Source organism: Diabrotica virgifera, chromosome 4 (genome assembly GCF_917563875.1).
Source record: "Diabrotica virgifera virgifera chromosome 4, PGI_DIABVI_V3a".
In the NCBI taxonomy this organism is placed as follows: domain Eukaryota; kingdom Metazoa; phylum Arthropoda; class Insecta; order Coleoptera; family Chrysomelidae; genus Diabrotica; species Diabrotica virgifera.
In genome coordinates this window covers 57,319,335-57,338,479 of record NC_065446.1, presented here as the reverse complement: position 1 = coordinate 57,338,479, position 19,145 = coordinate 57,319,335, and the positions used below count along the sequence as shown (strand labels likewise).

At 34.9% G+C, this 19,145-nt stretch overlaps 1 protein-coding gene across 1 annotated transcript in view; it reads left to right on the top strand.

The window, feature by feature from the left end:
* Positions 1-13,055, top strand: part of LOC114331726 (uncharacterized) — a 163,401-nt gene extending 150,346 nt beyond the window's left edge. Inside the window, exon 5 of the mRNA XM_028281364.2 lies at positions 12,911-13,055. Within this exon, the coding sequence (XP_028137165.1) occupies positions 12,911-12,944 (34 nt within the window). The 3' untranslated portion in view covers positions 12,945-13,055. The remainder of the gene's footprint in view (positions 1-12,910) is intronic.
* Positions 13,056-19,145: the final 6,090 nt, after the last annotated feature.

Here is a 19,145-nt window from a genome sequence, read left to right as displayed (position 1 = left end):
TCCATTTAAAATTTACTGCAGTACATTTTATTGTGTTAACAGCATTTAGTCATAAGGAACAACACACATAAAAAAAGAACAATAAGAGCCAAAAGAAAAAATCAATTGTGGTGTATACAAACTGACATGTGACTGTCCAAAAACTTACATAGGTCAAACTAGCAGAATCTTTGACAAACGTATAGCAGAACACAAAAGGGTTTTCAAATTTCCCAAATTGGGTCACTGAAAATACGTGGTCTACTCTGATATTTTACAATATCAACTAGATTTTGTAAAAATGCTGAAACAGATCCATTTTATTCCAAAGGGGATGATCAGGCATCTATCATTTGTCAACCACCTATATAGTCCAGTTCCAAAAACTGTTCATTATATCATGTGTGCCATATCATTAAAGAGGCATTTCGATGGAGTGTTTAAGAATAAATTTTTGTTAAAGGATATCAGTTTATTGGAAATGGTACACCTCGTAAAAATGAAATGCAACGCTTAGGTTTTTTTTTTCAATAACATCAAAACCTACATTACAATGATTGTGCAAAGTGGATTTGCATTTGGATTGTTGATAGAGCATATACTGATTTGGATTGTTGATAAAATTTAACAAGGGTGTTAATTCAATATCTATCTATCTAATTAGCCTTCTTCGGTCCATCTTTGGACATAGGTCTCCCCAACCCTTTTTCATTCTTCTCTGTCTGTCGCTACATTTATCCACCTAGAGCCCACGTGCTTCTTGACATCATCTGCTCATCTCATTTGTGGCTTTCCTCTGCTTCGTTTATATTCCCACGGTCTCCAATTTATGAGAATTTTGTTCCATCGGTGTTCTTTTTGTTTTATAGTGTATCCGGCAAATCTCCATTTCAATTTTGCAACTTCTTGTTTTTGTCTAACATCCCTAACTTTGGTTTTCTCTCTGATCCACTCGTTTCTCTTTTTATCCATTAGTCTTATGTGCAACATTTGCCTTTCCATTGCTCTTTGCGTTTTTATGATCTTGTCCATGTTTGCTTTTGTAAACGTCCACGTTTGGGAACCGTAAGTGAGAACAGGGAGTACGCATTGATTGTATACCTTGGTCTTAAGATGTTGTGGATATCTTTTGTTATTAAGGATGTAGCTTAGTTTGCCAAATGCCGCCCATGCCAGTCTAACTCGTCTTTTGATCTCTGCTGTTTGGATTTCCTTGTTAAGTTTTATAGTTTGACCCAGATATATATATATATATATATATATATATATATATATATATATATATATATCTGGGTCATATCTGGTATATATATATATATATATATATATATATATATATATATATATATATATATATATATATATATATATATATATATATATATATAGATTATAGTTTTGTTTTGGGGTTGCAGTCATTTATTTTTTAGGGGCAGGATAAGTGAAACTCTGTGTTATTACCTAGCTTTCGCAAAATATATTTGCTTCTTCAGGGTAAGCTGAAATGAGTATATTATAAATACAATGAAATTAAGTTAAAATACATTGTATAAAAAATAACAAAAGAGACTTACAACGTTATCTAAATAGCAATGTTTTAATTTTCAAAAATTCGATTTAATAATTTAGTTTTTAATTTTGATTAATGCCAGAAAGACACTCGAATAATGTCAAAAAGACACAAAAATCTGTTTATTTTATTTTAAGTTGAAAAGTTAGTATTAGATTATTTAATTAGTAATCAAAATATATACCAAAACAAAAAAAAAAAAAAAATATATATATATATATATATATATATATATATATATATATATACATATATATATATATATATATATATATATATATATATATATAATCGTGAACTTCTTCTATTTCATCTTGTCCGATCCTCAATGTGATGTCCTCATCTGTATTTGTTATGATTTTGGTCTTGCTGTAATTCATATTACGACCTATCTTTCCGGTTTCTATGTCCAGTTCTTTCATCATTTCAAACAATTCTTCTGTTTTATCGGTTATCAATACGATGTCATCAACGTACCTTAGGTGGTTCAAGCGTTGTACCACAAATTTTTATACCTTTTTCTTTCCATTCTAATCTTTTAAAAATATCTTCCAGAGCCCGATTGAAAAGTTTCTGTGATTTTGTCTCACCCTGTCTTACGCCTCTATTTATTTGAGTTGATTGTGTTCCTTCGTATACTTTAATTGTTGTTGTGGCTTCTTTATATATATTGGGTCTGTATATCTGTGGTCAATTCTGCTTTTAATCAAAGAACTTTTCACTGCCCAATGTTCGACACTGTCAAAAACAAAAACTGCCTTTACATTTTACCACTGTCAAAAGCCTTTTCTAAATCTATGAACGCTATATAGAGAGGAATGTGGTATTCATTTGCTCGTTCTATAAGGATTTTCATACTTAATAAATGGTCGCTTGTGCTAAATCCCTTTTTTGTCGTCAGTCTATTGGTTAAAATGTTTGTTATGCATTCAGGAGTGTTATAGGACGGTAGTTTTTTATATCTGCTTTCAATAAGTAATTCAATGATTTATTTCAATAAGTAATTTTTAATACCAATATTGCGGTTGTTTCCATATTTTTAGGAAATGGAAAGTGACTTAAAAAAAAATAAGGATTTCTGTAACTGGAATGGGGTGGAGGAGAATGTATACCCATTGGAATAAAATTCAAAAAATTTTAAAAAATGCCAAATATATGAATGAAGTTTTCAGTGGCCCACAAAGATATTGCCTTGGTAATTTATGGTTCGTACAGTGTAAATCCCGATGCACGTCATCCGCGTCATAGTAAGTGACGTCACATGATACCAACACAAAATATTTAAGTTATAGGTCTATTCCTTTTTAGAATCGTTTAGCTTTGGAAGTCCTTTGGAACAAAGAAAGTAGGTATATAAGAAATATAAATATAAAGAAATAAACCATAACTTTGTTTTCATTTAACTTGTATAAATGGATTATAAAGCGGTTTTATGAAGCACACTTCTTGTCCGGATCACATTTTAACTGCGATCGAACGAAGCTGACATTTTGGTATAAATTGGTAGCCTTATTTGACAGTTGCGGTATTGACACTTCAGATTCGTTTTTATTATTTACTATAACGGAAGATTATTACTTAATTCTTGTTTTCTATTTATAATGTTTTTGTTTATTTACATTTAATATTAATCTGTTTTATTGTATCTACTTCTGCAATAATTAAGTGATATATTTAATTTAAGAGTTCAGCAATTGTTTTGCAATTTGGCAACAATGTCAACTTGATCTCTGACGTAGTTAATGACGTGCAACGGTATTTATACTATACCGACCATAGTGTGATGCCTATATATCTAAACATCACACTATCTAGCTATGGAAGGCTCAACACAGAAGTGGAAGTTCAAGTGAATAGAGCAAACAGAGCCACAGGTTGCCTGAATAACACAATATGGAGAAATAAAAATATCGGAAAAGAAATGAAAGGCAGAATTTACAAAACAGTCATCAGACCAATAATGACATACGCGGCAGAAACACGATCTGGCACAGAGAGGATAAAAAGATTGCTCGAAACAGCGGAGATGAAAACCCTTCGAAAAATGGATGGTAAGACTCAATAGGACAGAGCTAGAAGTACAGATATACGACGGAGATGCAAGGTGGACAACATTAATAACCGGGTAAGAAACAGAAGAATAAAATGGAATGACCACATAAGCCGAATGACAACAAATAGAGTAGTAAAGACAGTGAGAGACGGTTCCTCAATGGGAAGATGATCAGTGGGAAAACCACGAGAACGATGTAACGACAACTTACTAGAGGCACATTTGAAAAAACAGACAGAGGCATGTCTATACAAAAAGAAGAAGAAAAAGAACCATAAATTTACATCGGTTGGCCATTACTCTTGTTTTATCTCCGGTTATTTTTTTTATTTCCTGTTTATCGCCTTCATTTTTGTACAATACTTGTTGGTAGTGTATTTCATCAACATTGTAAAAAATAAAATGGAGAATAATTCTTAAAATTGCCTCGATAGAATTATCAATCTGATCTTAAGAAATACTACTTAATTTTAGAATTATTATTTTTAGTGTATAGCTAAGACTGAGATGAGGTAATGATCCACACGAAATTAATTGTGATATATATTAACACCTTATTTTTTCTTAGTTTCAAAATGGATCTAGTCATTGATAAATGTGACAGTATGTTGTATCAGTATTCTCACTTCTCATTTGGTACTAATGTCTGCACATTTATCGCAGTATTATAAGCTTTTATCCTTATTTAGAATTATTACAAAGCCTTTGTATTACTAAATGTAGTGTTTGTTATATAGGTTGTATTTTACTAATTTAAATAAAGGTATAGACTAGGAAAATTTCTTTTATTGGAATATATACCGGTTAATATTAATATGCTTGGGATTTTGGGTTGCTTACTTAAATAATAATACTACTACTAAAGAGGTACCAAGGCCAAATACACTAATAACATACATATACGAGTAGGCCATGCAATGAAGGAATAAACCTACCAGTTTTGCAGTTGGATGGATTGCAGTGGATTCGTAAGTGCATTAGGAAATTTTGTGAACTAACTTAATGATGTCAAAATGGAAATTACATTATTTAACAAGAAAAAATGCATTTTCCAAATTAAGGGTCGCTTAATACAAATATGACGGCGATAGTCTCCTCCTGGTGACCGGGAAGGGACTCTTCTCCTGGAGTTTTGAAGGAAATTCGATACAAAATCAGTTCGTCCTCTGTACCAGATGGCTCAGAGACCATCACCAACATGATATTCGTATTGAGCGACCCCAAAAACTTCGTCGTAGTAGGTATCTAATACTAAACTCAGTTTTGTCAATTGTTTTTAAATTATACTTCGAAATGTACATTGGAAAATGCATTTTCCTTGTTCAATAATGCAATTTTCATTTCGACGTCACCACTTTAGTTCAAAAGATTTCCTAACGCAGTTACGAATCTAATGCAACAAATTTCATCGAGATCCATCTATCTGCAAAAAATTGGTAGGTTTTCGGCTTTTTACTGCTTTAGTGCCTTGCCTAATACTAAGGAATCTTAATTATAATTTTTAACTCAATATTTACGTAGGTCGGTGCATATTATCATGCTCGTAGCGTTTCCAGCATGTAGAGTTTCGTTTCCGAAAAATATGGTTTAATGATTTTGATTTTAAATATGAACAATTCACACTCTCGGGCACGTACCTATAGTATCAAACACCTTACGTTTCCGTTCATTTATTCACAAACAATATTTTCCGGATGCATCGCAGTACGGAACGAGTCGGAACCTGTTGGTACGGATAATGTGAATTCAGGTTCGTCGTTTTCCAGTCGTTGTTAGGTGGTTGTTTGATACAATTGTACCGAACTTACAGTTAAAAAAAAAACGAGCGGTGCGTATTTATATACGACTTTTTAAATTTATTTATACAAGTTTACTTTACAAACTCTAGCTTATCACTAACTCTATTTACAAAATTCGTTCTTTTATATACACCAGCCGTTATTTCTGGAAGGTTCTGCCCATCTTAGTTATTGTCGCGACATTCTGTTAATTTGCATGTCTTCCCCGCCGCTGCATCGCGTCTGATCTAGAAACATCGATGTCGCTCTGTGTGTGTGGAGATGGGACTTGTTATACGAGGGTCGGTCAAAAGTAATCTTTTGTTACAGTATTTTAAAAAATATTAGCTATTTTGTCGTTTATGCATGTGTTTTCATTTGAAAAAAATAATTGACTTTAGCACTGGATGTATACTGCAAATCTTCTTTTTACTACAGACTTGCTTTCTTCATCGTCAAGTAAAAGAGCAATTGCACTTTTTACTACTGACTTGCTTTCTTCATCGTCCAGTAGAAGAGCCAGAAGCGAGAATACATCTTCACCCGACCAAACTCAAACGTTCGATGTATGAAAATGTGAACGTGCAGTCTGATTGCTGGACTGGAAACGCTATGTGCCGGAAAATATACGTGCATGGTGCATGATAATAATAATTATGCACTGACCTTTACATAAAAATTAAGTTAAAGCTTATCAACCTAGGCCGGTAACTTGAATGAAAAATATAAAAAATTGCTCTTACTTTTTGTTGTTAATCTAACCGAGTGTTTTATTTAGTAAAGTAATTTTAATAGTCACATTGGGGACCTTTAACACGTTGCTTCCTTTCTGTTATTTCACTTGTCTGTCAAAAGTAATGTAGTTCGGGCGTGTTTGTAATAATTTCGTGTATTTGTTATAAGTAGTGCCTACATTTAATAGGCCTGGATCCCGCGTACCAAAAAAAGTCTATTAATAGCAAGCTGAAAATTTGTTAATAGCTTAACGGTGTCTAGTCGGACAAACTTTGATGTACGGGAACACTGGAACAGGGGCAGTTTTAACTGTGGAACATGTTACAGGTTGCGAACGTCAGACTACGAAAACGTCCCAAGTATTTTATCTGACAGAACTTCCAATTGATTTGTTACCCTTTCATTAAACTCTCATGCAAAAATCAGACTGCTATTTATCACTAACATAATTCCTGTCATTTGACATGCTCTACATAATTAAAATGCCCAACATATTTGTCAGACAAACATTTTTTCATATACCTATTTAGTTGCGTTCGCGGGTACCTGAAATTGTCAGAAAATTGGATAAATTGTCAGAAAACGCATGCGCGCTTTAAAATAATATAAATGATATCGTTAATAGATAAATATACAAGGTATATTTACCTTAGTATAATTTAATAATAATTAGTTTTTAATATTAATTAAAAGTAAATAGACCGTGTATATTTATCTAATAACGGTATAATTTATATTAGGTGAGATTAGGAATTGTCGGCGACAAATTGTTCAGGGTTCCCGCGAACGCAACTATGATAGGTATATTAAGTTTGTTCTAGCATCAGTTTCAAACGGTTTGAAACCATCAGCGAATAGTCGACCAGCGTGAGTAGAGGGGATAGCACTGGTGACAGTATTATTTCTCTCACTGACCAACTGTTTGCTGATGGTTTCTGACTAGTTTGACTGTTTGCTAGAACAAACCTAATATAAAGTTTGCTATTGAATAAACTTAAGAACAACTGCTAGTTTTCACAATCATAAACTTGTCAGGATGACACTTTCTACAAAAAATCACGTTCCACAATTAAAACTTCCCCTGTTCCAGTGTTTCTATACAAAAAAGTTTGTCCAACTAGACAACTTTTTTTGTTACGCGGGATCCAGGCCTATAACTGTATTACATCTCCATATACTCAAGGATTGATCATAAATATTATACCACGATTTTTAGGGATGAAAATTGAAAATAAGTCGATTTAGCCTAACACCTATATGTAAAAGTGCACTCAGAAAATGTTACGTGATGTTAAAAGTTCAAAATAATAATTTAATATCTAATTTATGATCAGTCTTTTTATTACACCCTCTACATGTATTAAGTGCGTGTTGGGATTTTCACAAAATTCACAATTGGCAATATACCTATCAATTTCTTGTTAAAAGATCATTGACTATCAATGTATTTTACACAAGTAAGCACATAAGATTAACGTCTAAATGTTGCCCCTTTTCACATCTTAAATTATAATATTCACATAAGGTTAACACAAGAAGTAATAATGACAGTTTGCTATAGTATTTCCACAAATGCTTCGTTTTCTCAGACAAGAGGTGTTAAATTTTTTCTTACAACTTGCCGATTTTTTTATTGCTCTAGAACCGATTAAGAAATGAAAATTAAATTTGGTGGGTTTTACGAAGTAGTTATTGCGCATTTTTTAAAATACAATTAAAAATTGTATATCTATCATTGGAGCGCATACGAGTAATGGTATCAATTTCTAAAAAAAAAATGATACGCCACTGAGTTATTTCAAATTAAAAATCATTTTTGAATTTGTTGTTCAATTTGTGGCAATTTATCTCTTGTGCCCTTTATTCACATGAGGCGCCGTTTTTATGAAAAAAAAAATTAAATGCCTTAACGCGTATTTTTCATTTGTTTAATACATTAGCAACAACCACACAATACAGTAGCATTAAACCAAAACAATAACAGAAAATGTCACTAATATAATTTTTAAATATTCACCCCTGTCCGTCTCATTGGCTGTCTTAGTCGCGCAGATATTCCTGGTGTATTTCAGATCGTCTCATATTTTCAACGGGAGTGGAATCAACTAAGAACTTAAGAAAACCCCAAATGTAAAAATCTAGAGGAGCTAAATCCAGCTATTAAGCAGGCCAATGTATCCTTATGTGCGTAAACGATAAATATAAAATTCTTAATTATATGTCAAAAAATGTGCAATAAATACCTCTTACACTGCACCAAATTTCATTTGCATATCTCAACCGGTTTCAGAGCAATAAATAAATCAGCAGTTTGTAAGAAAAAGTTCAACACCTCATATGTCGGAAAGCGAAGCATTTGCTGACATAACATTTATGTAACAAACTGTCATTAATCATCATCATCATTATTTGGCTCTACAACTCTATGTGAGTCTTGGCCGCGTTTACTATTTTCCTCCATTGTTGTCGGTCCTGAGCAGCTATTTCCCATTGCTGTAATCCCATTTTGCGTAGATCACTGGCTACTGCGTCCTTCCATCTCTTTCTTGGGCGACCAACTGACCTTTTTCCATCGGGCCTTTCCCAGAATGTGGCGTTCAGAAGTCTTTCGTCACTTGATCTTAGCACGTGACCCGCCCATCGTATTCTGTTTGCTTTAATGTAGCGTACTATGTTTTCATCTTCATATATTGTCTGGAGTTCATCATTGTGTCTTCTTCCCCATTCTCCTGTTGTCTCTTCTCTGCAAGGCCCATAGATAGTCCGCAGTATCTTTCTTTCAAGTACCAGTAATTTTGTCGTTTCCCGCTGATTCAGAGTCCATGTTTCGCTTCCATACGTTCTTGTGGGACGAATTATTGTCTTACATACTCTTATTTTTGCTGGTCTTGAGAGTATTTTTGATTTAAGTAGGGTCCTTAATGAGTAATATGCCCTATTTCCTGCAATGATCCTGGCTGCCACGTCCTTTTCATATTTATTTTCAGATGTTATGATTGCTCCCAGGTACTTAAATTCTTTGATGACTTCAAAATTGTATTCATTAATTGTTACGTTTTGTCTAACCCTTGGTCTTGGGTTCTTCGTAACCACCATGTACTTGGTCTTGTCCTCGTTGACCTTAGGACCAACTTCCTTGGCTCCGTTCTCGAATAGGGTGAAAACTTCTTTTGCATCTCTGGTGGATTGTGCAATTGTGTCCACGTCATCCGCAAAAGCCAATAGTATTTTTGATCCTTGGGCGGCAATCCTTTTGTCAGTTGTGGCTGAGCTTTCTTTACTGCAGGCTCCAGTGCGAAGTTAAACAGCGGGCGAGAGGATCTCCTTGTCTAAGTTCGGTGTCAATGAGGAATTCCTCCGACGTGGTGCTACCAATTCTGATTCGTGCGGAAGCGTTCTCCGTGCTCACGTTTGCTAATCGTACCAGCTTTCCAAGTACTCCCATTTCTACCATAGTCTCCTCCCACAAAGCCTCTCTGCTAACAAAATATTAAGCTTGTTTGAAGTCCACGAAGATTTGGTGTACATCGCGGTTGAATTCCCAGTTTTTTCCAACACCTGACGTAGGACGAAGATCTGGTCTATGGTCGACCTTCCCGGTCTGAATCCGCTTTGATAATCGCCTATTATTTCCTCTGCGTATGGAGTTAGTCCTCTAAACAGTATTATGGATATAATCTTGGATGTTGTATTAATTAACGATATTCCTCTATAGTTCCGACATATTTGTTTGTCTCCCTTCTTGTGAATAGGTATTATATGGCTTTCATGCCAGTGTTTCGGTATTTCTTCTCTTTCCCAGACTTCTCTTATAAGATGATATATCTCGTGGTTTTTCTCCCCCTTTTTTTTAGTAGTTCCGCCTGTATGTCGTCTGGGCCTGGGGCTTTATGTTTTTTTAGGGACGAAATTGCGGACTTTACTTCAGCTAGAGTGGGCCCTGGTATTTCAGGTTCGGCTAACTGGTACTGCCTTTGTTGCCCTGTCGTTGTGGGGTTTTCTGTATTTAAGAGTTGCTCAAAATACTTTCTCCATTGGCGGCTTATGTCTTCTTCGTCTGTGAGCAATTGTCCTGCATCGTCTTTTATAAATCTTGGGCTGTTGATCGTGTTGCCCGTCATTGTTTTTAGGTCCCTATAAAACTGTCTAGACTGACCGGTTCTATGTTCCTCCTCGAGTTGCTGTATTCGTGCTTCTAGGTACTGTTTCTTTTTCTTTTCAAAAGTCTTCTCGTTTGAGTCCTTACTCTGTTGTAGTCTTCCCTGTTCTCTTCTGTAGGTCGTGTTAGTAACTCCAGCCTCTTGATTGCTTTCTGCTGTAAGCTTTATTCTCACTCCTGGTCAAACCACTGGTTTTTCTTCTTGTTATTCCTTTCTTTCCCTTTAGTTTCCGCCGCGGCGCTTTCTATGGCGTTTGTTATATTTTGCCATTTCTGGTCTATGGTCAATTCTGGTGTTGATGTTTCTTCTTCTTCCAGTGTCTGCAATTTATTTTGGATCAGTGACTGATATTGGCCTTCATTATCAGGTTGATCGAGCCTTGAAATGTCCTATCTGTTTCCTTGTTGGCGTTGCTTAGGATTTCTCTTGTTTAGCCTTGTTCTCATTTTTATTCTGACCAGGAAGTGGTCAGAATCACTTTCTGCTCTCCTCAAACTGTGTGCGCTGATGATATTGCTAGAGTGTCTTCCGTCGATGAGCACGTGGTCTATTTGGTTTCGTGTGATTCCGTCATTTGACACCCAGGTTACTTTATGTATATTTTTTCTTTGGGACTGTGTAGTTTTCACTACCATATTGTTGGCTACAGCGAACTCTGCCAGTCTTGATCCGTTATCATTGGTGTTATCGTGTAAGCTATGTGTACCGATCACCGCTCTAAGATGGTCCTCTTTACCTAGTTTGGCATTGAAGTCTCCCAGTATGGTTTTGACGTCGTGTCTGGCTGCCGTTCTGTACTGTTGTTCTAGAATTTCATAAAATTCCTCCTTGTCGTCTTCATTTGCTTCTTCAGTTTGTGCGTGGGTTGAGAAGAGGGTTAGGTTAAACCATTTTTATGCTGTCATTAATGTTTATGCAGAATCATCCCTAAAGTTTGTCGCACTTATTTACTCTCTCTGTCTCTATTGCCTTTCCTACTTATGGAGTATTGGGCATTCTTGCATTTCTTAGCCAAAAGTGAAAGATGGCAGGATCAGCGCATCCTTTTCTGTTTTATTCTTTAAAGATTTCCTCTACAATATTTTTCCATCCCTCTCTATTTCTCGTTCTCTGTTTGACTTCTCTCCATTTCAGGCCAATTCTTTCATGATCTCTTGTTACAGTTCTTCTCCAGCTATTATCGGATCTTCCTCTTCCGTCTGGTTGGTATGCGAGTGCTTGTCTGGTTATATTATTTCGGTCTTTCCTTAAAGTATGTCCAATCCATTTCCATGTCCTTCTTTTAATCGTGACTGTTATTTTCTCTTGTTTTGTTCATCCCCATAGGTAATTATACGTTTGTTATTTTATCCGGCCAGTATATTTTCAGAATTTTTCTCAACGATTTATTTATAAAGGTTTGTAATTTTTTAGTAGTTGTCTCTTCCTGTCTCCGAGATTCTGCGCCATACAATTAATATACACTTAATACAACTGTTAAATATTTTGATTTTGGTTAATTCTGTTATATCGCGTGTGTTCCAGATGTTCTTTAATGAGTTATATGCATGTTGTGCCTTTACTGAGTTATATGCATATTTGAATGCAGTAGTGCAGAGCTATTTAGAAGAAGAAGCCTTTACTATTCTTTTTTCTACATCTGATCTACTACTACCTTTTTTTTCATGATTGATCTGAGATATATAAAGTTATCTACCTCCTCTATTTGTCTTCCATTTATTTCAATTTTAGTTTCTTGGTTGCTGCTTTTCCAGTGTTTTGTTTTTGTTTGTATTTATCTTCAGGTCCATTACGTTGGAGTATTTTGAAACCTTGTCGATCTGCTTTTGCATATGGCTGCTATGTTCGGTTAGGAGACAAATTAATGTCGTCTGCGAACTCATAAGTCCTCCAACTGGTCATGCAAATTCCACCTGATACCTGTTTTTTATCACTTACTTTCTGCATGATCAAATCCGTTATTATTAGGAATAATGTCGCGCATCATCATTTAACCCCACTTTGTATAGCCATATCTTTTACCATTTCTCCCGCATGTAGCAGTCTGGCTCTATATTCCTTGTAGAATAGTCTGATCAAGTTGATAATAATATATTTCATGAGTAGTCCATACAGTTTAGAATCTTCCACATTTATTGTTCTCTGTTTACACTATCGAAGGCCTTTTCAAAGTCAATTATGTCAACATTATGTTTATATTTTTTGCCATTCACTAGCTTGATTCAAGATAATTCCTAGAGTACAAATGTGGTCGATATTTACTATCTAGTTACAGGTAGTTATTTACTAACACCCTGTATATTAATCAGATATATATATATATATTATGTAAATGGGGCACTTTGAAGTTCTGTAACTCATAAATAATAGATTTATGCGTCTGAGCAATGAAACTTTTGATCAGCTGATCAGCATGACCAAAGCTACCTGATTGTGAAGTTTTTGCCAGTTTAACTGAAACCACTTTTACATGGGTCTGGGGTCCTTTCATCTTATTTGCTTGAGAATGTGTCGTTTATTGGGAAACTAATTTCTTTTGGACATTATGTTAAGTATAAACGTTGATATTATTTGATTTTTGAATACTCCTTATTGATTTAAAATCTTTTATTTAAATGAAATATCTTATTTTCAGCCCCGAACCAGACGAAGCCAGTATAATACATTAAAAGCTGTTTGAGAAGCACGCTAACTTGTATGTAAAGTTGTATATCTATGTAAATAAATTATTATTTTTGATTGTTTTTCCAATATTCTGTTGAATAAATGATTGCCTCGAATTATTTGTAAAAATATTTTAGTCTAAACATGTTTAAACCCAATTTTTTTAAGTGAATTAAAGGACAATTTATGTTTTATTTCGATTCAGAGGCAAGGCACAATCTACAGACAGCTGTTTCTGTTTAGAACATCATCAGTGTAGATGCTTGCCCGCCTCTGAACCAAAATGAAACGAGATTGTCCTTTTAAGGGGAATTTCAAAAATAGATTGAAATCCACCATGAGAACGCTGTCGCGACATCTATTAAAGAAAATAGGAAAGTCTCAGATACAGAATCCATTACTAATATAATAATAGACACTAATTTAAATCTGAAACTTTCCTTATTAGAACCTCCTTCTGTTAACATCCTAAATCTCTGCCTTCCACAATATATATTTAATAATGGATTCTGTATATGAGACTTTCCTATTTTATTTAATAGATGTCGCGGCAGCGTTCTCATCGACAGTGTGGTGCAACTGAAAGGAATAAATTCGTTATTTCGTAAACCCGAGACTTTAAGGAAAAATCCCGAAACAGGTCGATTTTTATTTTTAAGTTATGATATTGTGGCATATATGGTATACTAGTGACGTCATCCGTCGGGGCGTGATGACGTATCGATTACTTTTTTAAATGAGAATAGGTGTCATTTGGTAGCTCATTTGAAAGGTTCTTCAATTCTCTATTCAGTAATGTAAACATTTACATCATTATTTATACAGGGTGTCCTTCTACTTCTTTCTTTGTCAAATAATTTAATTTAATAACATTTTTTGGACACCCTGTATCAATAATGATGTAAATGTTTATATTACTGAATAGATAATTGAAGAACCTTTCAAATGAGCTACCACACGAACCCTATTCTTATTTAAAAAAATCATCGATTACGTCATCACGCCCCGACGGATGACGTCACTAGTATACCATATATGCCACAATATCATAACTTAAAAATAAAAATCGACCTGTTTCTGGATTTTTCCGTAAAGTCGCCGATTTACGAAATAACGAATTTATTCCTTTCATTTGCACCATACTGTCGGTGGAAAATAGTGTCGCGCACGCTTGATTAGCAATTAAAAAACAAAGGAGTTTTGAATATTGTATTGCAAAAAACTCTTCGGAAGTCCATCAATCGATGTTTAAAGAATATCTACCTACCTTGGCAACATTCAAATTTTCAGTTTTTCACATAGTTTTTGAGGGTTAAAAATGGCCGATTTCACAATTTTTCAATTTTTAATCGCTTATTTGTCAAAAACTATCATTTTTAGAGAAAAGTCACTAAAGACTTTTTCTGTTTGTAATGATCCAAAAAACCTAAAAAAACTTTTTTTCATACAAAAAAAATAACTTTAGGAAAAAAACAAAAAAAAAACGTTTAAAAAATTTTTGACCATCTTTTGGTCCTGGCAACATGCAAATTTGTTAAAAGGAGTCCTTTTTGAGTAAGATTGTGCAAAAAATCCGAATTCGAATATTTTTCCTAGCGGATGCGCAGTGGCTTTCTGGACTATTATAGACCAGGACTAATCTGTAAAAAAACGTGTATTTTTGGATGTGAGAGGTGGCATTCGGATTTTTGCAGATAAAGTTGGGTGACAACTTTAGTAATAATAATTGACTTATGCTCCTTAAATATGCCCGGAACATGAATAAAAAAATTAAAATATTTAAAAATTTCGAAAAACATCGATTTGTTTCTGCTTTCTTTGCTTATAACTTTAAAACGATTCGTTTTGGAACAAAGTCGTACAGAAATAAAATAAAGATATTTGAAGTTTGTATGATATACGACTGGTCAAAAATGTATTAAGTTATTACCTTTTTTGCAATATAGCAATAAATACAAAATAAGGGGGCAAAATACGCCTGTTGTTTTCAATGTTTCTTAACCACTTTGGTGGCACTTAGAACCTTAGTAATTCGCTTAGAAAATTCTTATAACTTACTTAAATGGTCTACCAAATTTCATTAAAATCGACGTAATAGATTTTGCGTAATAAATTTGCAATGCAAATGTTTTTAAAAAAGTTCAAATTTTTTAAAATCTTTCTGAACAAAAAGTAGACCATTTAGAAGTTGGCTAATTTTTTTTACATATAAAGAGGTGCTCTACCTATCTAATACACTTTACAGAATTAAAATCGGATTATTTAAGGGGCCTCAGCAATGTTTTAAAATTATAAACAATTTGTTGGCTTATAAACAAATAGCTTTGTTTAATAATAAAAAAAAATAATTTTTAGCAATGCAAATAATTAAAACCGGTATAATTTGACTTAAACTTTCAAATGCTGTCAGCAGAATTGCTATTTTATTTTTTAATCAAACGTTATTCTCGTTCAAAAACTGCCATTTTTCGATTTTTTGAATGTTCCCGTGTATCTCGAAAACTATGCATCCTACGAAAAAACTTGTAAGAACGTTTTTTGCTTAGAATTACCCAAGAAATACAACAAAATGTATTATCTTGCGAGAAATCGATGTTATGTAACTCCTCAAGTTCTTTGTTTATAACAATCTTATCGACATCCGGATCAACTGTTACCCAAAAAATTCGTGTTCTACGGGTCAAAATACATAGAGTAAACTTGGGTAAGTCCATCTAAATAAAGGAGCCCGTAGCACTTCCTCCTGGACACAGCACTAATTTGTTTATAAGCCAAAAAATTGTTTATAACTTTAACTAGTTTTTGTTGTGCAAGATTTTAAAAAAATTTAATTTAAAAAAAAAAAAGTTTAGATTGCAAAATTATTATGCAAAATCTAGTAAGTCAATTTTAATGAAATTTGGTGTACGGTTTTAGCACATTACAAAAATTTTCTAAGCGAATTAGCAAGGTTCCAAGTGTAACCTAAGTGATGGATAAATATTGAATAAGGACAGGCTTGTTTTGCCCCCTTATTTTATATTTATTGCTATTTTGCAGCAAGGGTGTTAAATTAAGACATTTTTAACCAATCGTATCTGATAGAAAATTTAATTATCTTTGTTTTATTCCAAATTTTGAGACGACTTTGTTCCAAAATGAATCGTTTTACAGTTATAAGAAAAGAAAGTAGAAAAAAAACGAAATTTTTTAATATTTTATTTTTTTTATTAATGTTCCGGGCATATTTGAGAAGGAGCATAAGTCAATTATTATTAACGAAGTTATCACCTAACTTTATCCGCAAAAATCCGAATGCCACCGCTCACATCCACCTAAAAACAGATCCTTTCTGGTCTATTAAAAGGACAATCTCGTTTTCATTTTGATTCAGAGGCGGGCAAGCATGTACACTGATGAAGTTCTAAACAGAAACAGCTGTCTGTAGATTGGGCCTTGGCTCTGAATCGAAATGAAACATAAATTAATTGTCCTTTAATTCACTTCTATCTTTACTCAGATTGTGAGTACTAAGAACCTTTTTTCGTATCTTTTCCTAGATGAATGAAAGCGGAATGTGATTGCATATTGTAGAATCCTTCTCGCTTTCTATATTCGTCGTCTCTATGCCTTGTAAATTATTGTGGAAGCCAGAGATTTAGGATGTTGATAGAAGTAGGTTCTAATAAGGAAAGTTTCAGATTTAAATTTGTGTCTATTATTATATTTAATAATTGATTCTATGTATCTGGGACTTTGCTATTTCCATTTTTTTTTACTTTTAGCGTAGATATTATGAAGTCTTATAATTGATGATACTCATAATAGAGTATCAATGGTTAAACTCAAGGTATTTAAAGGTTTGAAAAAAAAGTAAGATCTGCATTTCAAAAAATGGCTAAGCTATTAAAATATCGTGCTTTATCTATACCCTTAAAAATCAGGTTACTACGTTGTTATATCTTCCCTAGACTGTTGTACGGAGTTGAATCGTGGACTCTCACAGACGCTACCTGCAAGAAAATTGAGGCTTTTGAAATGTGGCTTTATCGTAGAATCCTGAAGATATTTTATACTGATCACGTTGTAGCTCCTATTTTATTTATTGTTCCTTTTTTCAGAGGTGTTTCCGCACCATATGTAAGAACCGGTAAAAAACATTGGTCAAAACCTTCCTTTTCAAAAACTGGTATATCAGACTTGAAAATGTTGTTCAACCTACCAAAAGCAGCCCATGTGAGACCTATCCTTCTTTATTTCAGTTTTCTGATTATCTTGGCCTAAGCGAATCTCATGCCCTAGATATTTCGCACCCTCAGTGCAAAACTGTTATAAGTCAAAATTTTTATGAAAATGAAGTAATCATGGCATTCGCTCGTGGACATGCATATCTATCCCGTGTAAAACTTTAGTAACTTTCAAATGCTCAACCGGCCAAATATCACAACTATCACACCGACATTAGCACAGCGATATTAACACGAAAATAAACAAAATCGTCTTTATCTCGAAACTTACTTATTTTGACTTACAACAGTCTTGCACTTACTTACTTACTTTCCGTGTCCGGAACACCAACAACTTTAAATTCTGTATTTCCAATGGTTGGCCACATAGATGGCCCTGTCATTTGCTATAATTAAGTCTTGTTCTGTGCAGGTCTCTCTCATCTCTGTGCATGATAGTAGATGCCGGCTGGTCTGAACCGCACCACAGTCGCAGGTATCGTCCTCCTGGTATCCCCATTTTTTCAGGTTACTAGCACAACGTGAAACGCCGGTTCTTAGTCTGTTTAGCGCTTTCCAAGTCGGATACGGTAAATTGTGTCCAGCATCCATTTCCTCCGAGGGAGGAAAATGTGTCGCGGTAGCTGACGCTTGCCATAGGTGTATTCGGCACGTCTCTGGCGCTTCGGGGATGGATCTTGATGTTTTCAGGAAGCTTTTCCGAGATCTTAGTCTGCTTGGCTGAGTTTGGTGGTCATATAAGGGGTGTCTTCGGTCCGTCTCCTGCTTTTTCCGTTCTACCTCTGACGTGATAGGTGGTGGAGCAATTCCAGCAATGGGGTATACCTCTTCGATACGTGTCGGTTTCAGGCAACCCGATATTATACGGACCGTTTCATTTAGAGCCACGTCGACGTTCTTTGCGTGAGCGGAGTTTGCCCATACTGGTGCTCCAAACTCCGCGGCCGAAAAACATAATGCCAAGGCAGAAGTGCGGAGAGTGTGTGGTTGTGCTCCCCATTTTGTATTAGTTAGCTTGCGGATGATATTATTTCTGGCACTTACTTTCTTCTTGACATCTTGACAGTGGTATCGGTAAGACAGAGTTCTATCCAGACGGACGCCAAGGTATTTTGGCGTCTTGTTGTGTTCCAGCATCTGACCACGCCATTCCACCTCCAGCGACCTTCGGGCATGCTTGTTTCTCAGGTGGAAAGCACATACCTGGGTTTTTGTGGGATTGGGTTTCAGATGGTTTTTATCATAGTATAGAGCTAAGTCTCCCAGGGCATCTGTCAGTTTCACTTCGACTTCATTGAAGGTTCTTCCCTGAGCTGCCACCGCTGTATCATCAGCGTAAATAAATTGCCTTGTTTGTTGGTGTATGGGTTGGTCGTTGGTGTATATGTTGTATAGAATCGGCGCGAGGACACTTCCCTGTGGTAGCCCATTTTTTTGGTCCCTCCACCGACTGTTCTTGGACTGGAGCGTTACGTAGAAGCGTCTATTCTGGAGGAGACATTTCACTAACCTTGTTAGTCGGAAATCCTTTGTAGTTTCGTAGAGTTTTGCGAGTAGCCGTTGATGGTTAACTGTATCATAGGCGGCAGTTAGGTCTATGAACGCTACTCCTGTTATTTCCTTCCGTTCAAAACCATCTTCAATATGTTGGGTGAGATTAAGAATTTGACTGCAGCAGCACTTTCCGGGCCTGAATCCTGCTTGTTCTGGAATAATTTTAGTCTCCACATATTCTGCGATCCGGTTCAGTATCATTCTTTCAAAGGCCTTGAAAAGGTGGCACAAGAGAGATACAGGTCTAAAACTCTTTGTATCCGCCGGATCCTTCCCTGGTTTTAAGAGGGCTACCACTCTAGCTTTTCTCCAGATTTTGGGGATTTGTAATGTACGGATGCAGCAATTCATCATTTTTACGAGCCACTCTACGGTTTTTAGTCCAAAGTTCTTTATTTGCTCTGTTCGTATGTCGTCCAGGCCAGC